General features: G+C 40.3%; 1 protein-coding gene across 1 annotated transcript in view; it reads right to left on the reverse strand.

Moving 5' to 3' along the window:
* Nucleotides 1-2,900: 2,900 nt before the first annotated feature.
* Nucleotides 2,901-22,158, reverse strand: part of ZC3H11A (zinc finger CCCH-type containing 11A) — a 29,940-nt gene continuing 10,682 nt past the window's right edge. The window contains exons 8-16 of the mRNA XM_066362012.1: nucleotides 21,650-21,712; nucleotides 20,565-20,657; nucleotides 19,587-19,655; nucleotides 11,588-12,091; nucleotides 11,155-11,234; nucleotides 8,046-8,376; nucleotides 7,362-7,525; nucleotides 6,661-6,728; nucleotides 2,901-5,627 (exon numbers count right to left, since the gene is read on the reverse strand). Coding sequence (XP_066218109.1) covers nucleotides 5,369-5,627; nucleotides 6,661-6,728; nucleotides 7,362-7,525; nucleotides 8,046-8,376; nucleotides 11,155-11,234; nucleotides 11,588-12,091; nucleotides 19,587-19,655; nucleotides 20,565-20,657; nucleotides 21,650-21,712 — 1,631 coding nt within the window. The 3' untranslated portion in view covers nucleotides 2,901-5,368. The remainder of the gene's footprint in view (nucleotides 5,628-6,660; nucleotides 6,729-7,361; nucleotides 7,526-8,045; nucleotides 8,377-11,154; nucleotides 11,235-11,587; nucleotides 12,092-19,586; nucleotides 19,656-20,564; nucleotides 20,658-21,649; nucleotides 21,713-22,158) is intronic.

A 22,158-nucleotide genomic window follows, 5' to 3' on the forward strand; every position in this document is an offset into this window, starting at 1 on the left:
ATATACAAGAATCAACCAATGAATGCAAAAATAAGTGGAACAGCCGACGTATAGCAGAACAGTGGATAAAGTGTCGACCTGGAATGCTGAGGTCACTTGTTTGAAACCCTGGGCTTCCCCAGTCAAGGCACAGACAGGAAGCGACCATTACAAGTTGATGCTTCCCACTTCTCCCCCCGCCCTCTAAAAATCAATAGAAAAAAGTAAAAAATAAGTGGAACAACAAATCAATGTTTCTCTCTCTCCCTTTCTAAATTCAATACTTTAAAATTTTTTTTTATTTAGAAATTAAATTTAATGGGGTGACATTGATCAATATGAGTACATAGGTTTCTGGTGAACATTTCTATAGCATTTGAACCGTTGATTGCACTGTGTATCCATCACCCAAAGTCAAATCATTTTTTGTCACTATATAATTTGTCCTAAAATCAATACATTACTTTTTTTTAAAAAAAATATTCCCCTTGTAGGTATTTAATTCTACAGATAAACTTACATGTATGGCATAATGTAATCAATCATTGCATCATTCTTTAAAATACCCAGACAGGAAACAACTTAAATGTCCATCAATAGGGACTACTCAATTATTTTCAATTATTGCTATTCATACAGTGTAATACTATGCAACATATCAAGACTGAAGAAACTCTATTCTGATATAAAATTATATTCAATATACAGTAAGACAAAAAGCAAGCTATGATACATCTTCAAAATACTTTACTTAGTAAATTACTGATTTACTTCAAAATAATTCAGTGGAGCCAGCAGGACTGAATCTCAGATGAGGCAAGCCTAAGAAGCAAACTTGAATGTGTCACACTTACATGTGCAAGTAAAATGACAAGAGTAAGCGCCTCCTTAAATTGTGTCCAGGCACCTGATTACCTCACTCTAGTCTCAGCCCTAAGGACCAGAATAAGTGGCGGATTGTTGGTATGGGTATAGATAAAACAAGATCTGTAATGAATTTGTAATTCATAATTTAAAACTATTCATAATAAACATTCATAATAAAAAATGTGCAGAACACTGTGTCTCATATATAATGTTGTATGGAAGTATATTTGCTTATATAGCAGGTCCTCAAATAACATTATTTTGTTCAACGTCATTTCCTTATAATGTTGATGAGATGCCATAGGAACCTAACCATTGTTTTTATCAATTAGCCTCTCACAAGTATTTCAAGAACAGGGGTTTGCCTTCCAGTGGTTGGCAAACTCATTAGTCAACAGAGCTAAATATCAACAATACAACGATTGAAATTTCTCAAGAGCCAAATTTTTTAAACTTAAACTATATATAGGTAGGTACATTCCTTATCGAGGTAGCGCCTGCACGTGGTGTTTTGTGGAAGAGCCACACTCGAGAGGCCAAAGAGCCACATGTGGTTCACAAGCCACAGTTTGCCAACCAGGGCATCCAGTGGTTTTCAAAGTGTGCGCCAGGGTGCACTGGTGTGCCCTAGAAGATTTCCAGGTGTGCCCTATGGTATTCCAGAGAAATATGTACCTGTTGGGGACCAAAAAACAGGGTTTATGGAGTTTAAATTTTGGGGGAACAGAGGTGTGGGGAATTGGCTGAAAACTGACAGTGTGCCCAACCCCCCACCTCACTTACCTGATTAGGTTGCAAAAGGCTGTTAAGCTGTGGTGCTGGATTGTTTACACTACCCCCCATGTTCCCCGGAAAGACTGGAGGCAAGTTTCTTCTATCCTTTGTTTGGTGTAAAGTTAAGATGATATGTATGGTGGGGGTTTTGGATTGATGATTAAACATAAGGAATTGTCTCTTGAAGCCTTTTGGATTTCTATAAAATAAGAATATGTGGCCTGAGCCAGAGCCAGAGCCATTCTAGCACCTGAGGCAGAGGCCACAGAGCCATCCTCAGTGCCCAGACCAACTTTGCTCCAATGGAGCCTCGGCTGCTGGGAGGGGAAGAGAGGAAGGAGAGGGGGAGGGGTGGAGAAGCAGATGGGCGCTTCTCCTGTGTGCCCTGGCCGGGGATCGAACCCGGGACTCCTGCACGCCAGGCCAACACTCTACCACTGAGCCAACCAGCCAGGGCCCGCAATACCATTTTAATACACTACTTTTTGCTTATATCATATACTTAGACTCAGTAACCCCGTAGTAGTTAAATCCATTCAAATCTAAATACTTTAATAGGCCCAGTTAGTAAATCGTGTGACTCCTGATTATTTAAAATTTAAATTCTGGAGCCTAAAACTTCAACCTGGAATGCTGAGGTCGCCTGTTTGAAACCCTGGGCATGACCAGTCAAGGCACATACAGGAAGTAACTACTACAAGTTGATGCTTCCCACTTCTCTTTCTCTCTCCTCTCTAAAAATCAATAAATAAAATCTAAAAAATAATTTTTAAAAATTCAATTCTCAAGAGTTCTTAAAGTCATTGCTTATTCTTTGCCCATTTTAGTTTACAATGCTTAGAAAATGGTCAGGTATTTTCTTTGTGCTTATGTCCTTAACTGACATCACTTTGCAAATTCAAACAAAGTGGTTTGAATAAATTACTAATGCAGTCAGATGTGTGCATTGTGAAAACTTGCATAGATTATTGGTTTCAATATATTGAACCCAATTGCACCTAAGAATATACCTGCATTTTCCTAGTGTTAAATCTGAACACACTGGCTTGACACTACAGTAAAGATAAAAAGCAGTGATCATCAATGCAATGTAAGATGATGGTATAAAATAAGAGGTACATACTAAGTACTCAATAAAGGTCAGCTAGTTTTTAAGTGTTACCCATTAAACATCAACTGGTGACCACAGTTCCTGTTGCTAAATTGACAAAATCAAAGCAAGTATTTTTAAGAACTGCAGAAATATTTCAGCAAGATTAACCACAATTTTAGAAAAGGATAAGAGTTGGAACAACATAGAATAAGCTTTATTTTTGAAACTCTAATTATTAAACATCAGTCTTCTCTCTCTGATTTCAAAGACTGGTTGAAATGAAAATAAACTATTATGGTCATGAGAGGACCCACTGGAATTTGAGGTTAAGATCACAATTTTAGAAATTTATCTTAAGACAAATACATGAAATGCAAATTATTTTGAAATTTTTGGCTACGGCCAAACTCTGTACAATTTGGGCTCTTTTAAAACTGAAAATCATCATCACTGAAATTTGAATGCACAATCTATTTTGCTTTTTGTGAAAGATGATTCAACTTGTTGAGACTATTTGGAAAAGAATCTATGTTCTTTGATGGCTAACAAGTTTATAGATGACCTACAACAAAATATTGGCACACTACTGATAAAACCTGGTCTTTCCTAAATTGAAAATTTATATGCCTTCATGCTTAAAAACTCTCAATTGTTGAATCCATCTAAGATCACTTCTAAGCCCTCTCTCTTTTTAAAAAATGTAATGGCATTACTTGAGTTACAATGATAATGACGAAGTATCAGTGCCAGAAAAGAATCCTCACATGTAGTATTTGTCCTTACCTTAAGCATATGTGGCTGAAACTGAGCATACTTGTGGGCAAGTTTGCAGTATGTCCCCGTAAGGGTTTCTAAAGCCAAGTAATACTCGTGAGATTGGAGCACTTACACCAAAGGCAACAACTTTCTGACTGGGGCCTCTACTGAGGCAGATCCTAAGCTCAAGTGATATACCACTACTTAAGTCACAATGCCAAGATTTTCCTATACCAGTTTTATTTAAAACACAAATAAGTACTTCTCTTTGTGTAATGAATGGCAAATGGTTCAAATAATGCTGAACATGAATCACTGACTAATACAAGGGCTTTAAATATGAAACAAAATTATTTTTTAAAAAGCAAAAGAATAAAGGTTATACACAAAAGGACCTGGGATCTATAAGCTGATTCCAGAAATGAAATGAGTAGAAAATCTGTGGTGAAACCAAACATTCCACCTCTGCTATTATACAACATTCAGTCAGCTGAAGATGGATTGATAGAGGTGTGCCTATACATAAATTTCAAGTCATTTTTGCTTGTGCAGAATCATCCAGATCTTCCCAAGACTGAATGGGCAGTCCTGTGGCTTTCTTCCTTTTTCATATTCCCAACAAGGCTACATGAAGTTCAACTCTTGATGAGCCACTTACAACAGCAGTTCCTTAGGAGCCAACATGACAGGTGGGTCAGATTTCCCTATAAGAAACAAAACTGGCCACCTACAGCAAAATATCAAAATGGACAAGTCCTTCTTTCCTCTTCCTTCCAATTACATATAATGTCTCTTTCAAGACATTTAGCCTCATCATACTTGTTCCTTCAAAGTCTAAACCTTGAGGTGTGATGAAGTAGACCAACATAAAAAAAAAGTTCAATTCAGAATGAAGAAAACTGGATGGTATACAATACACCTCCAGAACATCTCAAATAATTTCTTCTGTAGTACAATTCATTGTACTGCTACAATCCATACATAAATATTAGAGCTTGAATGAATTCATTTTTCCCCAGATGGTTAAAGGACACCAAATAAATATTGGGCAAGAGGAGTTTGCTGGGTGAGTCAGAAATACAAAATTAACCAATTTTTATTCCTGTGATAATTCAATAATAGGAGGCAACTTCATACTAAAAAAGAAGAGAATTCATCTAATCATTATGTCACTATCTCTTATTAAGAATCCAGGGAATCCCAGAAATAGAAAATTAGTTTCAGAGGACCCCTGAGGCACTTTAAAGCCTTAAAAAATTACAGTAAAAATAAATTAGCTATTGATCTTCAGAGACTTACACAGCAGCAGAAATATGAAAATCAGGTCCAAAAAGTTATGTCTGGATTACAGGCTTCCTGAGCTGCTCAGCTCTAAAGCTTAGATATATCTCCAAATACTTTAAAAAAGACATACAATTTAACACAGACTGAGTGAATTTTTTTGTTGCTGTTTAGTGGTAGCGTGAAATTTGGTCCTTATGGTAGCAGCTGTCTTCATCCTTTTCAAACTCGGGTAACATTAAGTACATTACGACAATACATAAACGAAACAAAAAGGGGAAAAGCCAAAACTGACAAACACCTCAAGGAGTCACAAAGTTCTCTTGCACCCTTTCACTTAGACCTCCCTCTCAGTCTTTTTGTGGAGAGGGTAAGATAAAACTTTTTCTTGAAGATGCTAAACAATGGCATCAAATGGACAAAATGATAATAAAGGGACTTTAAAAATCTGACCCCAAGGAATCTAGGACACAGATAATTCAGAGGTATACTTCTGATTCGGGGCAAATTCTCAACTAAAGAAATGATCATCTTGGGTAAATGTTATAATAGATGAAACTTAAGTCCAGTATTTTGGTGAGTTTTTTGTTGTTTGTTTTAAATGTTCTACTACCACCTTCAGCTATCAATCATTTCTGATAGCTCAAGCAAAAGGTCATCTTCATCCTTCCCAGGATCCAGGTCAATCTCAGCTTCTAATTTGCCTCCTGAAATTTCCCATATTAGTTTCTCAAAATCATCCTCCATAGAGAGCGGGGGCTTTCCTGTTGAGGCAGAGCTGAGTCGGCGAGTTTTTGTGGCCATTTGGGATGAGGAAGGGCCAGACACTTCTGGTGGAGATGGATCTGAAGAGGATTGGGCTGGAGGCAGCACAAGACTATAAGAAAAAAACCCCAAAAGATTATTAAAAATTGTCCTTTGTTAATGGCTGACTGGACTACCTAGTTTTAGGGCACAAAGTTAGCAAAGGGTTGTTTCTGAGGACACAAAAGGAATTGTTTTACTAATCTGGGACAAAGCATTTTCCTCCTTTTAAAAGAGAATTCAGACAGGTGTTCAAAACATTTTTTAAAATAATACAAGCAAAATATAAACAATGGCTCCTAAGGAGAATAGCAACCCCAAGCATCATGTTTTCTTGCAATCAATTTGAAGTTCAGCAGATTTATTTAGATGTGGCTAAATTGTAAATGCTTAATTATTTATATTTAGCCCCTGGACGGTTTACTCAGTGGAAGAGCATCAGCCCAGGGTAAGGATGTCCTGGGTTTGATTCCCGGTCAGGGAACACAAGAGAAGTGACCATCTGCTTCTCCACCCTCTCCGCCTTCCCCTTCTCTCTTCCTCTTCCCCTCCCACAGCCAGTGGCTTGACTGGTTCGAGCATCAGCACTGGGTGCTGAGGATAGCTCGGTTGGTCTGAGCACGTCAGCCTATGATGCTAAAAATAGCTAGTTGATTTGAGCATCAGCCCCAGATATGGGTTGCCAGGTGGATCCTGGTCGGGGCTCATGCAGGAGTCTCTCTCAATATCTCCCCTCCTCTCACTTAAAATTATTCTCTTGAGAGCATAAACAATAAAAGAGGCCTAAAGTTTGATTTAAAAGAATTGCAAGAGCCCTGGCCGGTTGGCTCAGTGGTAGAGCATCGGCCTAGCGTGCAGAAGTCCCAGGTTCGATTCCCGGCCAGGGCACACAGGAGAAGCGCCCATCTGCTTCTCCACCTCTCCCCCACTCCTTCCTCTCTGTCTCTCTCTTCCCCTCCCGCAGTGACGCCCCCTGGTGGGCAGAGCGTCGCCCCCTGGTGGGTGTGCCTGGTGGATCCCGGTTGGGCGCATGCAGGAGTCTGTCTGTCTCTTCCTGTTTCCAGCTTCAGAAAAATACAAAAAAAAAAAAAAATGCAAGACATTACCTGTCTTTAGGTTTCTCTGTCTCAGGCACAGTGACTGATCTGTCCTCAGAGAGGAGTGGGACAACAGCCTACAAAAGTAAGAGTAAGAATTCAGTGGGGAGAGTTAGGCTTTTTAATTTGAGCACATTCACTTTCTTTTGATGCCTTCTTAAAATCATGGCTATTGTTCTTTAAGCCTGGGAATCGATGAATAAATAATCCACAGGTTGAGTGTAATCTATTATAAGCAATCTATTTTAAGCACCCAAAAATTAGCTTTCAAAAACCCCATCCTGGCCTGACCAGTGGTAGTACAAGCAAACTGAGGTCCCATGTTTGAAACTCCCAAGGTTGCTGGCTTGAGCACGGGATCATAGAAATAATCCCATGGTCGCTGGCTTGAGCAAGGGGTCACTGGCTTGGCCTGAGCACCCTCTCACCCTGGTCAAGGCACATATGAGAAGCAATCAGTAAACAACTAAAATGATGCAACTACAAGTTGATGCTTCTCATCTCCCTCTTCTTGTATCTCTCTCTAAAAAGAACAAAAAAATCCCCAAACCATTCTGCTATTTCTAACAGTAAACATGAAATATAGCAACAACCTAACAAACTGAAATGCTTAGGAAAACAGCAGGAAGTATCTCACATGGAAACAGAGCAAACCTTCCCTGCTGTCCTACCAAAGACTAAAGCATCACTGAGTTATGTCTACTTCTTACCACCGCTGCTTTTTTGGCCGGGCTTTCCTGCAGGACACTGCTGGAGCTGAGAGGCTTCACAGCTGCGATGACAGCAGGGTGGATCTCTGCTGCCTTGCGTTTGGGGGCCAATTTGGGGGAAGAGACTTTAACCACAGATGGCTTCACATTCACTTTGGGTTTAGCTAGAAGGGATAGAAAATGTTTGATTAATAGCTAAAAAGATCCCTCTTTTACATGAAAAATAACTCAAAATATCAAAATTCCTTCACAGTACTACATATGCCACAATTAGGAAAAAACCAAACAACAACGAAGACACCAAGCCTGAAAATGACCCACAAGCAATCTGCACTACACATGGCCAAAATGCACACATATACTCAAAATGATTCCTTTCAGTGGCTCTTGAATTTGCTATTGCTCTTTTATTCTTGCTTTTCTTTAGAACCAGAGGAAAGATGCACCACAGAAAGTTTTAGACAAAAATTTTCAAATAGCAATTTTAAATGCTGAGAAAGAAACTAATCTAGTTTTGTCTTTTTAAATAGAATTATCAGAACTGTTACTTACAATCCATCTCTATGACCAGGATACAAGACAAATGATATTCAACCCAATTGTTGCCAAGGAATTATTGAAACTTGTTAACTTTAAGATCCTAAAGTTAGACACATTTAAAAAAAAAAAAAAGCAAGCACTCACCTTTACTCCTTTTTTCCAATGTCTGTGCTGCACATTTGACATTTAATAGCGAGTCACCAATCCCTGAGGTTTCCACCTCCGCCTTCTGGGATGACTTTGTGGGAAGCCGCTTTGTTACATACCGTGTGATGCCTGGCACAGTAGTGAGCACTGGCTTCTCTGTTATTTGGGTATTACAAGAGTCTACATCCCCCCAAAGGGATGTCAAAACTGATTTTTCCTTCTGTGAGGTGATCCTCTCTGGCTGCTTTTGTACATGCTCATCTCTCATGGTCTCACATCTCTTGACTTGAATTTTAGTGGTGCCAATTCCTGTTGTCTCATTTGAAGCCTACGGATAAATTTAAACAACAGAATTAAAATCTAGTATCTCTAACAACCTATGGTAATTAATATTTTTAAGTTATAAGTCTAACACCTGAGTCAAACAGTGTCTCACATGATCCAGAACACAAGAATGTTTGCTCTTTATCTGATATTAAATAAAAAATACCAAGCTAGCCTGACCTGTGGTGTCGCAGTGGATAAAGCATTGACCTGGAATGCTGAGGTCACTGGTTCGAAACCCTGACCTTGCCTGGTCAAGGTACATATGAGAAGCAATTATGACTTGATACTTCCTGCTCCTTCCCCATCCCTTCTCTCTCTCCTCTCTCTAAAATCAAGAAAATCTTAAAAAAAAAATAGCTAAAGATTAAAAATGTGTGCAACAATAAAAAACCTTCTTTAAGATAATCATGACCCTGATCTAACAAAAATGATTTTAAATAATCAGACACTTGAACAAAGATTTATGTACAAAGATGTTCCAAACACACATACACATACAAAACCAACCAAAAAAAGATGTTCATTATCTTAAAAGATAAAACCAAATCTAAAAGTCCACAGACTACATTTATATAATAAAATACTATGTGCCCAGTAAAGATAATTATCTTGAAAGATTATTAATATGGTAAAATTAAAGCAGGATACAAAACAATACACTGTATAACACTAGTCACACATAAAGGAGTTCACTTACATGTGTACATAAACGAAAGGCTTGAAGGAAAGCCATGAAAAAAACTAATGGTAGTTACATGTAGACTGGAATTATAGGACTTCTCATTCTCTTTTTTTTTTTATAGGGAGAGAGTCAGAGAGAGGGATAGACAGGGATAGACAGACAGAAACAGAGAGATATGAGAAGCATCAATCATCAGTTTTTCACTGCGACACTTTAGTTGTTCATTGATTGCTTTCTCATATGTGCCTTGACCGCGGGCCTTCAGCAAACCGAGTTATCCCTTGCTCGAGCCAGCGACCTTGGGTCCAAGCTGGTGAGCTCTTTGCTCAAACCAGTTGAACCCGTGCTCAAGCTGGCGACCTTGGGGCCTCAAACCTGGGTCCTCCACATCCCAGTCCGACGCTCTATCCACTGTGCCACCGCCTGGTCAGGCAGGACTTCTCATTCTTTTAAAAATAAAAATTCCCTGTAAGCTGGTATAGCCATCATAGAAGACAGTATGATAGTTCCTCAAAAAATTACATATGGCCAGCAATCCCTTTATTGGGTATCTACCCTCAAAATTAGAAAACATTGGTATGCAAAGACACATGCACCCCCACGTTCACTGCAGCATTATTCACGGTGGCCAAGACTTGGAAACAACCAAAGTGTTCCTCGATAGAAGACTGGATAAAGAAGATGTCACACACACACACACACACACACACACACACACACACACACTGGAATAGTACTCAGCCATAAGAAATGACGACAGTGACATTTACGACAACATGGATGGATCTTGAGAACGTTATATTGAGTGAAATAAGTAAATCAGAAAAAGCTAATAATTATATAAATTCACACAGACGTGGGATATAAAACTGAAAATCATGAACATAGACAAAAGTAAAGTGGTTACTGGGAGAGGGGAGGAAAGAGGCACAGTGTGTATCCCACATAGGTGCGACATAAAACTGAGACTCAAGGACATAGCTGAAAGTGAAGTGGTTACCTGAGGGAGGGGTTGGGAGGAAGAGGACTAAAGAGGGACAAATATATGGTGACAAAATGATTTGACTTTGGGTGATGGGCACACAATGCAATCAACAGTTCAAATGGTATAGAGATGTTCACCCGAAGCCTATTATTTTACTGATCAATGTTACCCAATTAAATTTCATTTCTTAACAAATAAACAAAAATCCCAAGTTTTGTGGGTTTTTTTTTTATTTTGGGGTTTTTTTTGACAGAGAGAGAGTCAGAGAAAGGGACAGATAGTAACAGGCAGACAGGAAGGGAGAGAGATGAGAAGCATCATCAATTTTCATTATAGCACCTTAGTTGTTCATTGATTGCTATGCGCCTTGACTGGGGTCTACAGCAGAGTGAGTGACCCCTTGCTCAAGCCAGCGACATTTGGCTTCAAGCCAGCGAACTTTGGGCTCAAGCCAGTGACCATGGGGTATGATCCCATGATCAAGCCAGCAATGCCGCACTCAAGCTGGATGAGCCCACACTCAAGCTGGCGAACTCAGGGTTTCGAACCTGGGTCCTCCACATCCCAGTCCGACATTCTATCTACTGCGCCACCGCCTGGTCAGGCCATATTACCAAGTTTTATACAGTGATTTAACTAGCATTATTCTCAAAATCATGGGAAAAAGTGGTTTAAAAAAACTTTAAGAGGATAGATGGCCCTGGACGGGTGGCTCAGTGGATAAAGCATCAACCTAGCATGCCAGATGTGGCAGGTTCGACCTCCCCCCCCAAGTGAGGGCACATATGAGAAGCAATCAACGAGGATACAACTAACTGGAATAACTAAGTGAAATAAGTTGATGCTTCTCTGTCGCTCCCTCTTTCTCAAATCGATGGGAAAAAGGACAGAGGTCACTGATGACATACATAAAAGTACAGAAAGCTCCCATTAGAAAAAATACTTTTCCCCCATAGAAAATTATAAACAAAGTGAAAGACTGTTTATATAACATATCAGTGAAGTTTTAAATAGAAATTTATTATAAGCTAAAACTATAAAGCACACTTTACCATTCATCTGGCATTCACTTGCCATGGGCCAAACTATAAAATGATTTTAAATAAACTCACCTCTTTAACCTCTATTCTAGTAAAACTGCTATGAAATGCAACTTCACTTTCTTCTCGAAGTTTCTTCTCGTCTTTTATACCTATATTCACATTAAACAGATCATTAGTTATTTCATTTAGGCTGCAACTTCATGACAGATGTAGTTAAAATTTTTCTTAAAGAAAGTAATGCTAAGTAAGATAGGACAAATAAAATTAGAGATAAAGCCATTAGTCCTCATAAAGTTTCGATATGAACATTAAAATGTCAAAAGTCTATATAGTGCTGCTGTAGACAAAGGGTTTAACTTCATTTAAATCCAGTGGTTTTCACAGGTCATTTGAGTAAAGATAACTTCTCACAGAACTCCTGTAAATCCCCTGTGGATCACTAACTACCCTTTGGAATGCTACTTGGGGAAGTGGTACTACAGACCCAATTCTTTCTTGTTACCTGATTTTTTGGTGATTCGGAGAAGCCGCCTAGCCCCTGGGGTGCCCTCAGGCTGAGGCTGGGAGCCGGTGCTGCTCTCTGAGCTCTGCTGCACCCTCAGGGCCTTCTCCAGCTTAATTTCCTCCAGCGTCTTGATGTACACCTCCTGAACAGACTTAGTTCTACCTGTAGGCTCCTCTGATTGTCCTTTGTTGGCAACTATTGGTGGCAAACCCACTGCTTTTTTAATTTCATTATCAGTCTTTAACTTGCTGCAGGTTACATCCTTTTTGCTTTTTTGTCTCTCTGCTTCCTGCTGCCGATGTTTCTTTTCAGCTAGGACCTCAGAGAAGGTTTTGATTCGGATAGTGGAAGAGCTTCTTGCTCCTGAAGTAGAATCATCACTTTTTGAAGGTCCTTCTGTCTTGAGTTTAGTTTGCAATTCTCCACGTTTCTGATTGGCTTTTTCAAGAAGAATTTCTTCTAAAGTCTTCACGTGGATTTCACCAACTTTAGTAACTCCCTCTGTTTTCAAGGGGAAAAACAAGTCACTGTACTTGGCGTTCATCTGTGAAATGACTTATTATAGTCTCTCCATTCTTGCATCAGGACAGAGTACAACAGAGTGGTATCATTTAGGTATGCATTTAAAAATAATCTACAGTACGTTAGTTTCCACCTCAAATTTAGAATACTGCATGTGTCAGGTATGGCACTCAAGGAAAACTCTCAGGCAAAAATTATTACTGATTTGGATTTCTAGTCAGAAGCCTATCTTGAGGAACCTGAAAGCCATTTATGACTTGAAGAAACTTGTCATTATAAATTTTACCAATAAAAATATCAAATTAAATCTTCCAATTACCCACAGATATAAATATGTCCTGGACGCAGTGCTAGAAATGTAATGGTAAAGCAAAATACAATCTCCGCCCACACGTAGTTTATAGTTTAACAGAAATAATTAAGCAACAACAAAGTATGGTGACAATGAGAGATTTGATAAAGGAAATATAAAGCTATATAGGAGCATGTAACAAGAATGCCAATTTCTGTCTAGAAGTTGGTTAAGGGAAACTTTTCAGAGGAAATTATATAATATTAAGTGAGATATATATATATATATATATATATATATATATATTTGTATTTTTCTGAAGCTGGAAATGGGGAGAGACAGTCAGACAGACTCCCGCATGCGCCCGACCGGGATCCACCCGGCATGCCCACCAGGGGGCGACGCTCTGCCCACCAGGGGGGCGATGCTCTGCCCCTCCGGGGCGTCGCTCTGTTGCAACCAGAGCCACTCCAGCGCCTGGGGCAGAGGCCAAGGAGCCATCCCCAGCGCCTGGGCCATCTTTGCTCCAATAGAGCCTCACTGCGGGAGGGGAAGAGAGAACAGAGAGGAAGGAGAGGGGGAGGGGTGGAGAAGCAGACGGGCGCCTCTCCTGTGTGCCCTGGCCGGAAATCGAACCCGGGACTTCTGCACACCAGGCCGACGCTCTACCACTGAGCCAACCGGCCAGGGCCTTAAGCGATATTAAAAGGATGAAAAAGGATGAAAAGGAAGTAAAACAGGTGACAAGACTGAAGAAAAATGTGAAAGGCCCAGAGACTGACAAGCCAATGAAGAGCTATTTTTAATGATATATTAAGCATTCTTCAGGTTTAAACTGAAGAGCAAATTTTACACTTGACAGATATGCATGTCCTCCTTACTACAGGGCCGAAGAAAGAAATAATGAAGTGATGTGGAAAAAACAAGAATAATTTGGATATTACAAACACACATATTTATTTAACCACTAAATACAGCTTTTAACACAAGCTTTGAACCAAAAATATCCTTTTACAAACTTAAACACATCATGTTCTGAACCTTTGTATATACTGTTATGTCTACACGGAACAGTCATACTTGTCTCATTACTCGTTAGCTTTAACGGAGTTCATCTTAGAACCTGACAACCTCCAAATCTAGTTTGCTACAATGATCACACAGCACCATAACTACTGTATTTCCAATCACACTAAATACTATATTTACGGGCCTGACCTGTGGTGGCGCAGTGGATAAAGCATCGACCTGGAAATGCTGAGGTCGCCGGTTCGAAACCCTGGGCTTGCCTGGTCAAGGCACATATGGGAGTTGATGCTTCCAGCTCCTCCCCCCTTCTCTCTCTCTGTTTCTCTCTCTCCCTCTCTCTCTCCTCTCTAAAAATGAATAAATAAAAAAAAAAAAAAAGATGCATTCTTAAAAAAAAAAATACTATATTTACTAAACTGCAATACTTTAGTACAGTACCTGTTAGAAAGCACTCAAACACTTATTTCCTTAGGTTTTTATTTATTTATTTATTTATTTTTTGTATTTTTCCGAAGCTGGAAACGGGGAGAGACAGTCAGACAGATTCCCGCATGCACCCGACCGGGATCTACCCGGCACGCCCACCAGGGGGCGACGCTCTGCCCACCAGGGGGCGATGCTCTGCCCCTCTGGGGCTTCGCTCTGTTGCGACCAGAGCCACTCTAGCGCCTGGGGCAGAGGCCAAGGAGCCAGCCCCAGCGCCCGGGCCATCTTTGCTCCAATGGAGCCTCGCTGCGGGAGGGGAAGAGAGAGACAGAGAGGAAGGAGGGGGGGGGGAGGGGTGGAGAAGCAGATGGGCGCTTCTCCTGTGTGCCCTGGCCGGGAATCGAACCCGGGACTTCTGCACGCCAGGCCAACGCTCTACCACTGAGCCAACCGGCCAGGGTATTTCCTTAGGTTTTTAAAACAAAAATTCTTCCCTTTCAAAATGGTAGACTGATCTAAACTAACAACTCCAAGGAAGTACTAAGTGAATGGTGACACAGTGCCTGTTTTTCTACCCTACCAAAATTTCATCAAAACAGTAGAGAAAACGTTAAAAGTTGAATAAATTCACAATAGCAAATGGAAACCAAAAATGCCACTGGCAGAGCCTTAATCTTGAGCTATTTCCGAGACAAAAAACAGATGTCTGAATTTACAGAAAAAGAACAACCTGTAGGAGTGAGATGTTCTTCCCAGCAAAGCCAAAGAAAACTGCCAAACTGGTATGGAGAGCAGCAGTGGGTAGGAACTGAAGGGTGGCCTATAGAGCAGCCGGGCCAGTCATGACCTTCTCCTGAGAACTCCCTAAGAGGAGAGTCTGCCGGGGAATGGAGCACATTATAAGGATATTGGGGCTGGAGAGAAGTACAGCATGAAGAATTTCAGGCTTTCACAAAGGCCAAGCAGAAAAACAGTGGGTAGAGGTGAGGCAGGAGAAAACTAAAAAGCAAAGCTAGGAAAGGAAAGAAATTAGCTGCACTCTGAAAGTCTTTCTTTCTGTGGTAATCACATGGACCTCCAGCCTTTCAGCCTGCAACTCACACAAACTGCCTTTTAGTGTACCCTCTCCCCTTCGGCAGACATTTAAAGTCAGGTCTCCCAGTCATGACAGAGGACTACTTGGAAAAAAAAACTTTAGAAGCACAGAGAAAATCTAGGCCAGGTACTTACAACTATGGATAAGAAACATTAAAAATGAACCAAAATAAACAAAGAGAAGTGATGAAGAAGACAAGTAATACATATACATTTTTTTCTTTTTAGTGAGAGAATGACAGGGACAGGGAGAGAGATGGGAAGCATCAACTGGTTGTTGTGGCACCTTAGTTGTTCACTGATTGCTTCTCATATGTGCTTTGATGGGGGGAGGGGCTCTATAGCCAAGCCCCCTTGCTCAAGACAGCAACCTTGGGCTTCAAGCCAGCGACCTTTGGGCTCAAGCCAGCAACTATGGGGTCATGACTAAGCTCCCACACTCAAGCCAGTGGCCGTGGGATTTTGAACCTAGGTCCTCAGCTCTATACACTGAACCCCCCACAAGTCAGGCCATATACATATCTTTTTTTAAAAAAAGATTCAAATTAGATACCCAGAGCAGTTTGAAATCAGGCTGTGAAAAAAAAGAGAAATCAGAGAAAAATAAAAAAATTAAAAACCAAGTTCTTGGAAAATAAAAACACAGGCATCAAAATAAATCCAACTGAAGGCCTAAGTAATAAAAAACAAAAACAAAAAAAAAACCTCCGGCAAGACCAGTCAAAAATCAGCCATCCGTAACAGGATTGGCTAACTTAGTAGTCCATGGGCCAAACCTGGCCATGGTCTAAATTTTATAAATAGAGCTACTGGAACACAGCCACACTCATTCATTTCCATATTGCATATGGCTGCTTTCACATTGTAGTAGCAGAGCTGGGTAGTTGTGACAGAGACTGTGGACTGCAAAGCCTAAAATATTTATTATCTGACCCCCTATAGAAAAAGATTTTCGCCCTGGCCAGTTGGCTCAGTGGTAGAGCGTCGGCCTGGCATGCAGGAGTCCCGGGTTCGATTCCCGGCCAGAGCACACAGGAGAAGCGTCCATCTTCTTCTCCACCCCTCCCCCTCTCCTTCCTCTTTGTCTCTCTCTTCCCCTCCCTCAGCCAAGGCTCCATTGGAGCAAAGATGGCCCGGGTGCTGAGGATGGCTCTGTGGCCTCTGCCTCAGGTGCTAGGATGGCTCTGGATGCAACAAAGCGACGCCCCAGAGGGGCAGAGCATCACCCCCTGGTGGGCGTGCCGGGTGGATCCCGGTCGGGCGCATGCGGGAGTCTGTCTGACTGCCTCCCCGTTTCCAGCTTTGGAAAAATGGAAAAATGGAAAAAAAAAAAAGAAAAAGAAAAAGATTTTCAATTCCTAATCTAAAAAATAAAGCCAAGCAAAGATCAGAAAAGGTAAGGCAAAAAACCCAAAAGGGATAGAAAATATAAAGGTTAAAAAATAGGTGGTGGAGCCTATGTTCAAAAGCTCCATCATCTGTCGAGTAAGAATTCCAGAATGATGGCGCCAGCTGGGCATGCACGCAGAAAAAATGGCCCTTGCCTGAAATTCACACAACTCAGTCTCTCCCTGTGTGACTTCAGTTCTCTCCAAACCACTGTTCCATCCCCCAGAGCCCAGGGGCAGTTGTGAGAATTTCATGAGATAATATACATGAAGCCACTTGACATCCATAGGAACTTGGGTCTGGTTCCAAACCACAATGTACACAGCCTTAGGCTCACTTTCCTGGAGAAGACGTCCACCACGCCTGCCAGAGTGCACAACTTGAAGGGGACAATTCACATTGTATGGTAGTCTATAATGAACTTAACACTGGAATATTAAATAACTTCCTGTTGTTCTCACTAGTACTATACATGATTGACTGTGAGAGGGTGCTGAGTAGGGAGGAATCATGTTATAATTTGTTCTTTATTTCAGGCAAGACCAGGAACCTAGGTTCTGCGATCCTTAAACTTTGCAATCTAAGCCTGACCTGTGGGGGTGCAGGGAATAGTACTGACCTGGAACACTGAGGTCACCAGTTCAAAGACCTAGGCATGCCTGGTCGAGGCACATATGGCAAGCAATTACTAGAAGTTGATGCTTCTCACTCCACCCCCCTATCTCTTTCTCTAAAATCAATAAGTAAAATCTTTTTTTTTTTTTTTTTTTTGTGACAGCGACAGAGTCAGAGAGAGACAGAGACAGACCGACAGGAAGGGAGAGAGATGAGAAGCATCAATTCTTTCTTGCGGCACCTTAGTTGTTCACTGATTGTTTTCTCATATGTGCCCTGACCGGGGGACTACAGCAGGCTGAGTGACCCCTTGCTCAAGCCAGCGACCTAGGGCTCAAGCTGGCAAGCCTTGCTCCAACCAGATGAGCCCCCACTCAAGCTGGTGACCTCGGGGTCTTGAACCTGGGTCCTCACCTTCCTAGTCCCACACTCCATCCACTGCACCACTGCCTGGACAGGCTAAATAAAATCTTTTTTTTTTCTTTTTTCTTTTTTTTTGTATTTTTCTGAAGCTGGAAACGGGGAGAGACAGTCAGACAGACTTCCGCATGCGCCCGACCGGGATCCACCCGGCACGCCCACCAGGGGCAACGCTCTGCCCACCAGGGGGCGTCGCTCTGCCGCGACCAGAGCCACTCTAGCGCCTGGGGCAGAGGCCAAGGAGCCATCCCCAGTGCCCGGGCCATCTTTGCTTCAATGGAGCCTTGGCTGCGGGAGGGGAAGAGAGAGACAGAGAGGAAGGGGAGGGAGGGGGTGGAGAAGCAAATGGGCGCTTCTCCTATGTGCCCTGGCCGGGAATCGAACCCGGGTCCCCCGCACGCCAGGCCGATGCTCTACTGCTAAGCCAACCGGCCAGGGCCTAAATAAAATCTTTTAAAAAAAAATTGCAAGGCAACGATCAATCTATCACTGGCCGGTTGGTTCAGCGGCAGAGCATCTGCCTGGCATGTGGAAGTCCTGGGTTCGATTCCTGGTCAGGGCACACATCAGCTTCTCCATTCCTCTCCCTTCTCTCTCTCTCTCTCTCTCTCTCTCTCTCTCTGCCTTGCTCAAATGGTTCTAGCAAAGTGGCCTCGGGTGCTGAGGATGGCTTCATAGCCTCGCCTCAGGTGCTAAAATAGCTCAGTTGCTGAGCAATGGAGCAGCGATCCCAGGTGGGCAGAGCATCACCCTGGTAGGGGGCTTGCCAGGTGGATCCTGGTCAGGGCGCATACAGGAGTCTGTCTCTGCCTCCCTGCCTCTCACTTAATAAAAAAAAATTATCAATGCTTTAAATAAATGCCAACATTATTTCCAGAACAGATATTGATACAATATACCAATACTAATATTAACCAAGAACTTCTGGACAAATTCTCTTCTTCTCAATAAAGAATTGTAGTAAAAAAAAAAAAAAAAAAGAAAAATATTCCATAATGACAAAAAGGTTTACAAAGAGTAAGAATGTTTGACATCAGACTTTCTTTTTATGATGCTGGTAAAATATTAATATCCAAATCATACAAGGATAAAATGAATAGCAGAGACTAATACCATTCATAAATATGGATATAAAGATTAAAAAGTATCAAACAGGTCTAACCAGGGGGTGGGGCAGTGGATAGAGCGTCAGCCTGGGATGCAGAGAACCCAGGTTCAAAACCTCAAGGTCACTAGCTTGATCATGGGCTCATCTGGCTTGAGCACAAGCTCACCAGCTTGAGAGCAGGGTTACTGGCTTGAGTGTGGGATCATAGACTTGACTCCACGGTTGCTGGCTTAAGCAAGGGGTCACTGGCTAGGCTGGAGTCCCCCTCCCCCCCAGGTCAAGCAAGCAATGAACAACTAAGGTGCCACAATGAAGAACAGATGTTTCTCATCTCTCTCCCTTCCTGTCTGTCTGTCCCTATCTGTCCCTCTCTCCATCTCTCTCTGTCTCCCATTAATAAAAAAAAAGCATCAAATCAAATCTAGCAATGTATAAAAGAGCTAAATGGTTGAATACCTGATCATTTTATTATTCTTTAAATTGTATACATATATACAGTTATGTAGTTATCTCACCATTTAAAAAACTAAACAGAGTACAAGAATATAAAGATAATTAAAATTACCTAAAACCTCAATTCTCAGATAAAGCCAATGTTAATATTCTGATGTATTTTTTCCAGTGTTTTTTCTAGGCATATATTATTTTTAGAAAATTGAAATCATATCATATATACAGGGACTTATTCCTGAGAGTAAGTTTCTATTGTTTATTATAAGACACTTGAAAAAATTTTTTTTACCCTAAAGCAAAAAGTCAAAGTGATGTGTTCTTTTGTAACCTTTCTTCACTCAATATGAGAATTTTCTGCATCATTGTTATTCAGAATACTGTTATGACTTTTCATAACAGTAATTATTTTAGTATGTAACTAACTTAATTTAATCTATTCCTTTTTGTTAGATACTTAGTTTCTAATTTCCTATTATCGATGCAATGGTAAAAAATAATTATGCCAGTGAGTAATCAATTATTTAAACAAACAAAACCACACACAAAAATGAAAAAAATATAAAGAGAACAAGCCCTAACCTAACTCAACAGGTAAATAGGAGAAAAAGTAAAAACTTTATGGCCAGAAACAAATAGGGTTTACCTACCTGCTGCCTCCTCGTTGTTTAGACCAGCTGACACACCTAATCGTTCCTTTAGAGACTTGGAAACTTGAACTGTAAAAAACAAAACAAAACAGAAAATTAAAGTTAAACAGACTTTTTATAGGTCAAGTGTCTTTTTCAAAGGTCACAAATTAGGCGTATACTTGTCTTCTACACAAATGCTTTTTAAAAATGTCTTTAAGTCTTAAGACATTTTGAAACTTTCTCCTCTATGCAAATCATAAATTCTCTAGAGCTTAAACATTTTTTCCTTTAGATCTGGAAAACAGAAACTAATGAGATTAGTAAAATAAATTTGTCACCATACACGCTTCTAAAATCTTACTGGCATTAAGTTTTTTCCCCTGCTTGACTGGTGGCAGCACAATGGATAGAGCGTCGACCTGAGACGCTGAAGTCCTATTTTTGAAACTGTAAGGTCCCTGGCTTGAGCCCAAGGTCTCTGGCTTGGTTTGAGCCTCCCACTGTATGAAAAGCAATCAATGAACAACTTAAGTAACGCAACTATGAGTTGACATTTGTCATCGCTCTCCCTTCCTGTTTCTCTCAAAAAAACTTTTTCTCCTACATCTATAGTATTTGAAATATGTTCTTTTAGTTATTAGAATCTTCAAAATAATTGATGGTCAAGAAGAAAAGGAATTTGGCTGCTAATTTTGTGCTTCCATAACTCTGTGTACCTTCCCTCTCACAGAATTTATCACACTATATACAAGTATTTCCATCTGCCATTATACCATAAGCTCTTGAGGACTGTCATGGTGTTTATTTTATCCAGAGGTTTCTACCTAGAACCTAGCAGAGAAAGCACTAAAAAATGTTTGTTGAATAATAATAAAACGTATACCAGGAGATCATCTAATTCACCTAAACTAAAAGAATAGCAAGCTAGACCTGGTAACATTAAGGGAGATAAATGTCAGAATTGCACACACACAAAGTGGGTAATAGCAAAGGTACCTTTCTTTGGTGTCTTGTCAGTTTCAGGAGCATCAACTTTCTTCCCTAGCCTCTGTGCAAGGCTACGCTTTAATGGAGGATCACTGTCATCACCTACAAACAGAGGGGACTTAGTTTAAGAGTTCAAGTCGACCTTCAGCAAGGTCTAGAAATACAAGCAAAATCAAACAACATAGAATACTTATATAAGTTTTTTGCATTTACATGGTGTTTGTTCACTAGCTTCCTTAGAACTCGATGGTAAAGAAGGAATAAAAATATCCCAAGAGAGATAAAGTACAGGACAAAAATTAGAATGCACAAATTAACATTTACCAAATAACTGACTAAAATTACAAATGAAGGATTATGAATCCTGGTTAAGGCTGAAATTCAGAATTAGAAATATATGAAAAAATCATGTACAAAAAAGTCTTAACTTGCCACTTGCTGAATTCTAGGTAAATTTGTAGTTTAATGCACTAGGGATTAGGAGGACAGCAAAAAGAACCACAAAATTTATGGTAAACTTTTTCTATGACATGAAAACTCTGAAGGCCAAACTCTGAGCAAAGTTTCCTGAGTCCTTGTTTATTACATTATATACTACTCAATACAGGTTGTTTAAATGTCATGAATTGTTTTTTTAACTCCTTGACTGAAAATACAATCTTTGCAGGGTCAAATAAAAAATCTGAAGGACTAAAGAGAGTGCTCTCTCCTTTCATTTATAGTTTAAATATGAAACCAAAAATATAAAAAAGCTTACTTTTGTATTTTTTGAATTTATATTAATGTGACACTTTCCCTCAAAAAATTCAAATTTCTTATTGTTCCACAGTAACAGATACTCTTTACTGTTTTTTAAACATACTACCTTCTAAAAAGTTGGCCATAATAAAATTAAATTGTAACACTATAAATTTCTGACTTCAATAAAGGATATAATGCTCACGTGAAAAACATGAATTTAAATGTACTTTCACCCAAGAATACAGTGGAATACAAATGAATATGACAGGACACTTCTCTAAAGAGAATTCTGGAGTAGTATCATATTAATGCACAAAGCAGAAAACAAAGGATATTCACAAAATGTATCTCACCTACTGAAAATTTTCGTTTCCCCAGTCTCTCGGTGAGACTCAATCTTACCAGGGGTTCTTCTCCTGAAATGGCAAAATAAGAATTTCTCTACCATTAGCCATTAGCTTATTTTTCTATATTCAGTAACTACTAATGGGTACAAAATATGTGCTGATATTCACATAAGGCAATCCTGTCTCTTGAAAATCAAATTTCAGTCTTAAGGCTTATCATATTAAAAAACATGTTAAATAATTTAAATAGCCAAATACACAGCCCGAAGGTAAGCCAAGTATACAAAAACAAGTTGTATTCTAATCAACTAATTATAAACCTAACCTATACTTTCGCTGGTGTGCTTTGATATGTTAAAAAATAATAACCTGGCCTGTGGTGGCGCAGTGGACAAAGCATCGACCTAGAAAGCCGAGGTCACTAGTTCAAAACACTGGGCTTGCCCAATCAAGGCACATACAGGAAGCAACTACTAGGAGTTGATGCTTCCCACTCCTCCAGCAGACCCCGCCCT

The sequence above is a fragment of the Saccopteryx leptura genome, chromosome 2 (genome assembly GCF_036850995.1).
Source record: "Saccopteryx leptura isolate mSacLep1 chromosome 2, mSacLep1_pri_phased_curated, whole genome shotgun sequence".
NCBI lineage: Eukaryota > Metazoa > Chordata > Mammalia > Chiroptera > Emballonuridae > Saccopteryx > Saccopteryx leptura.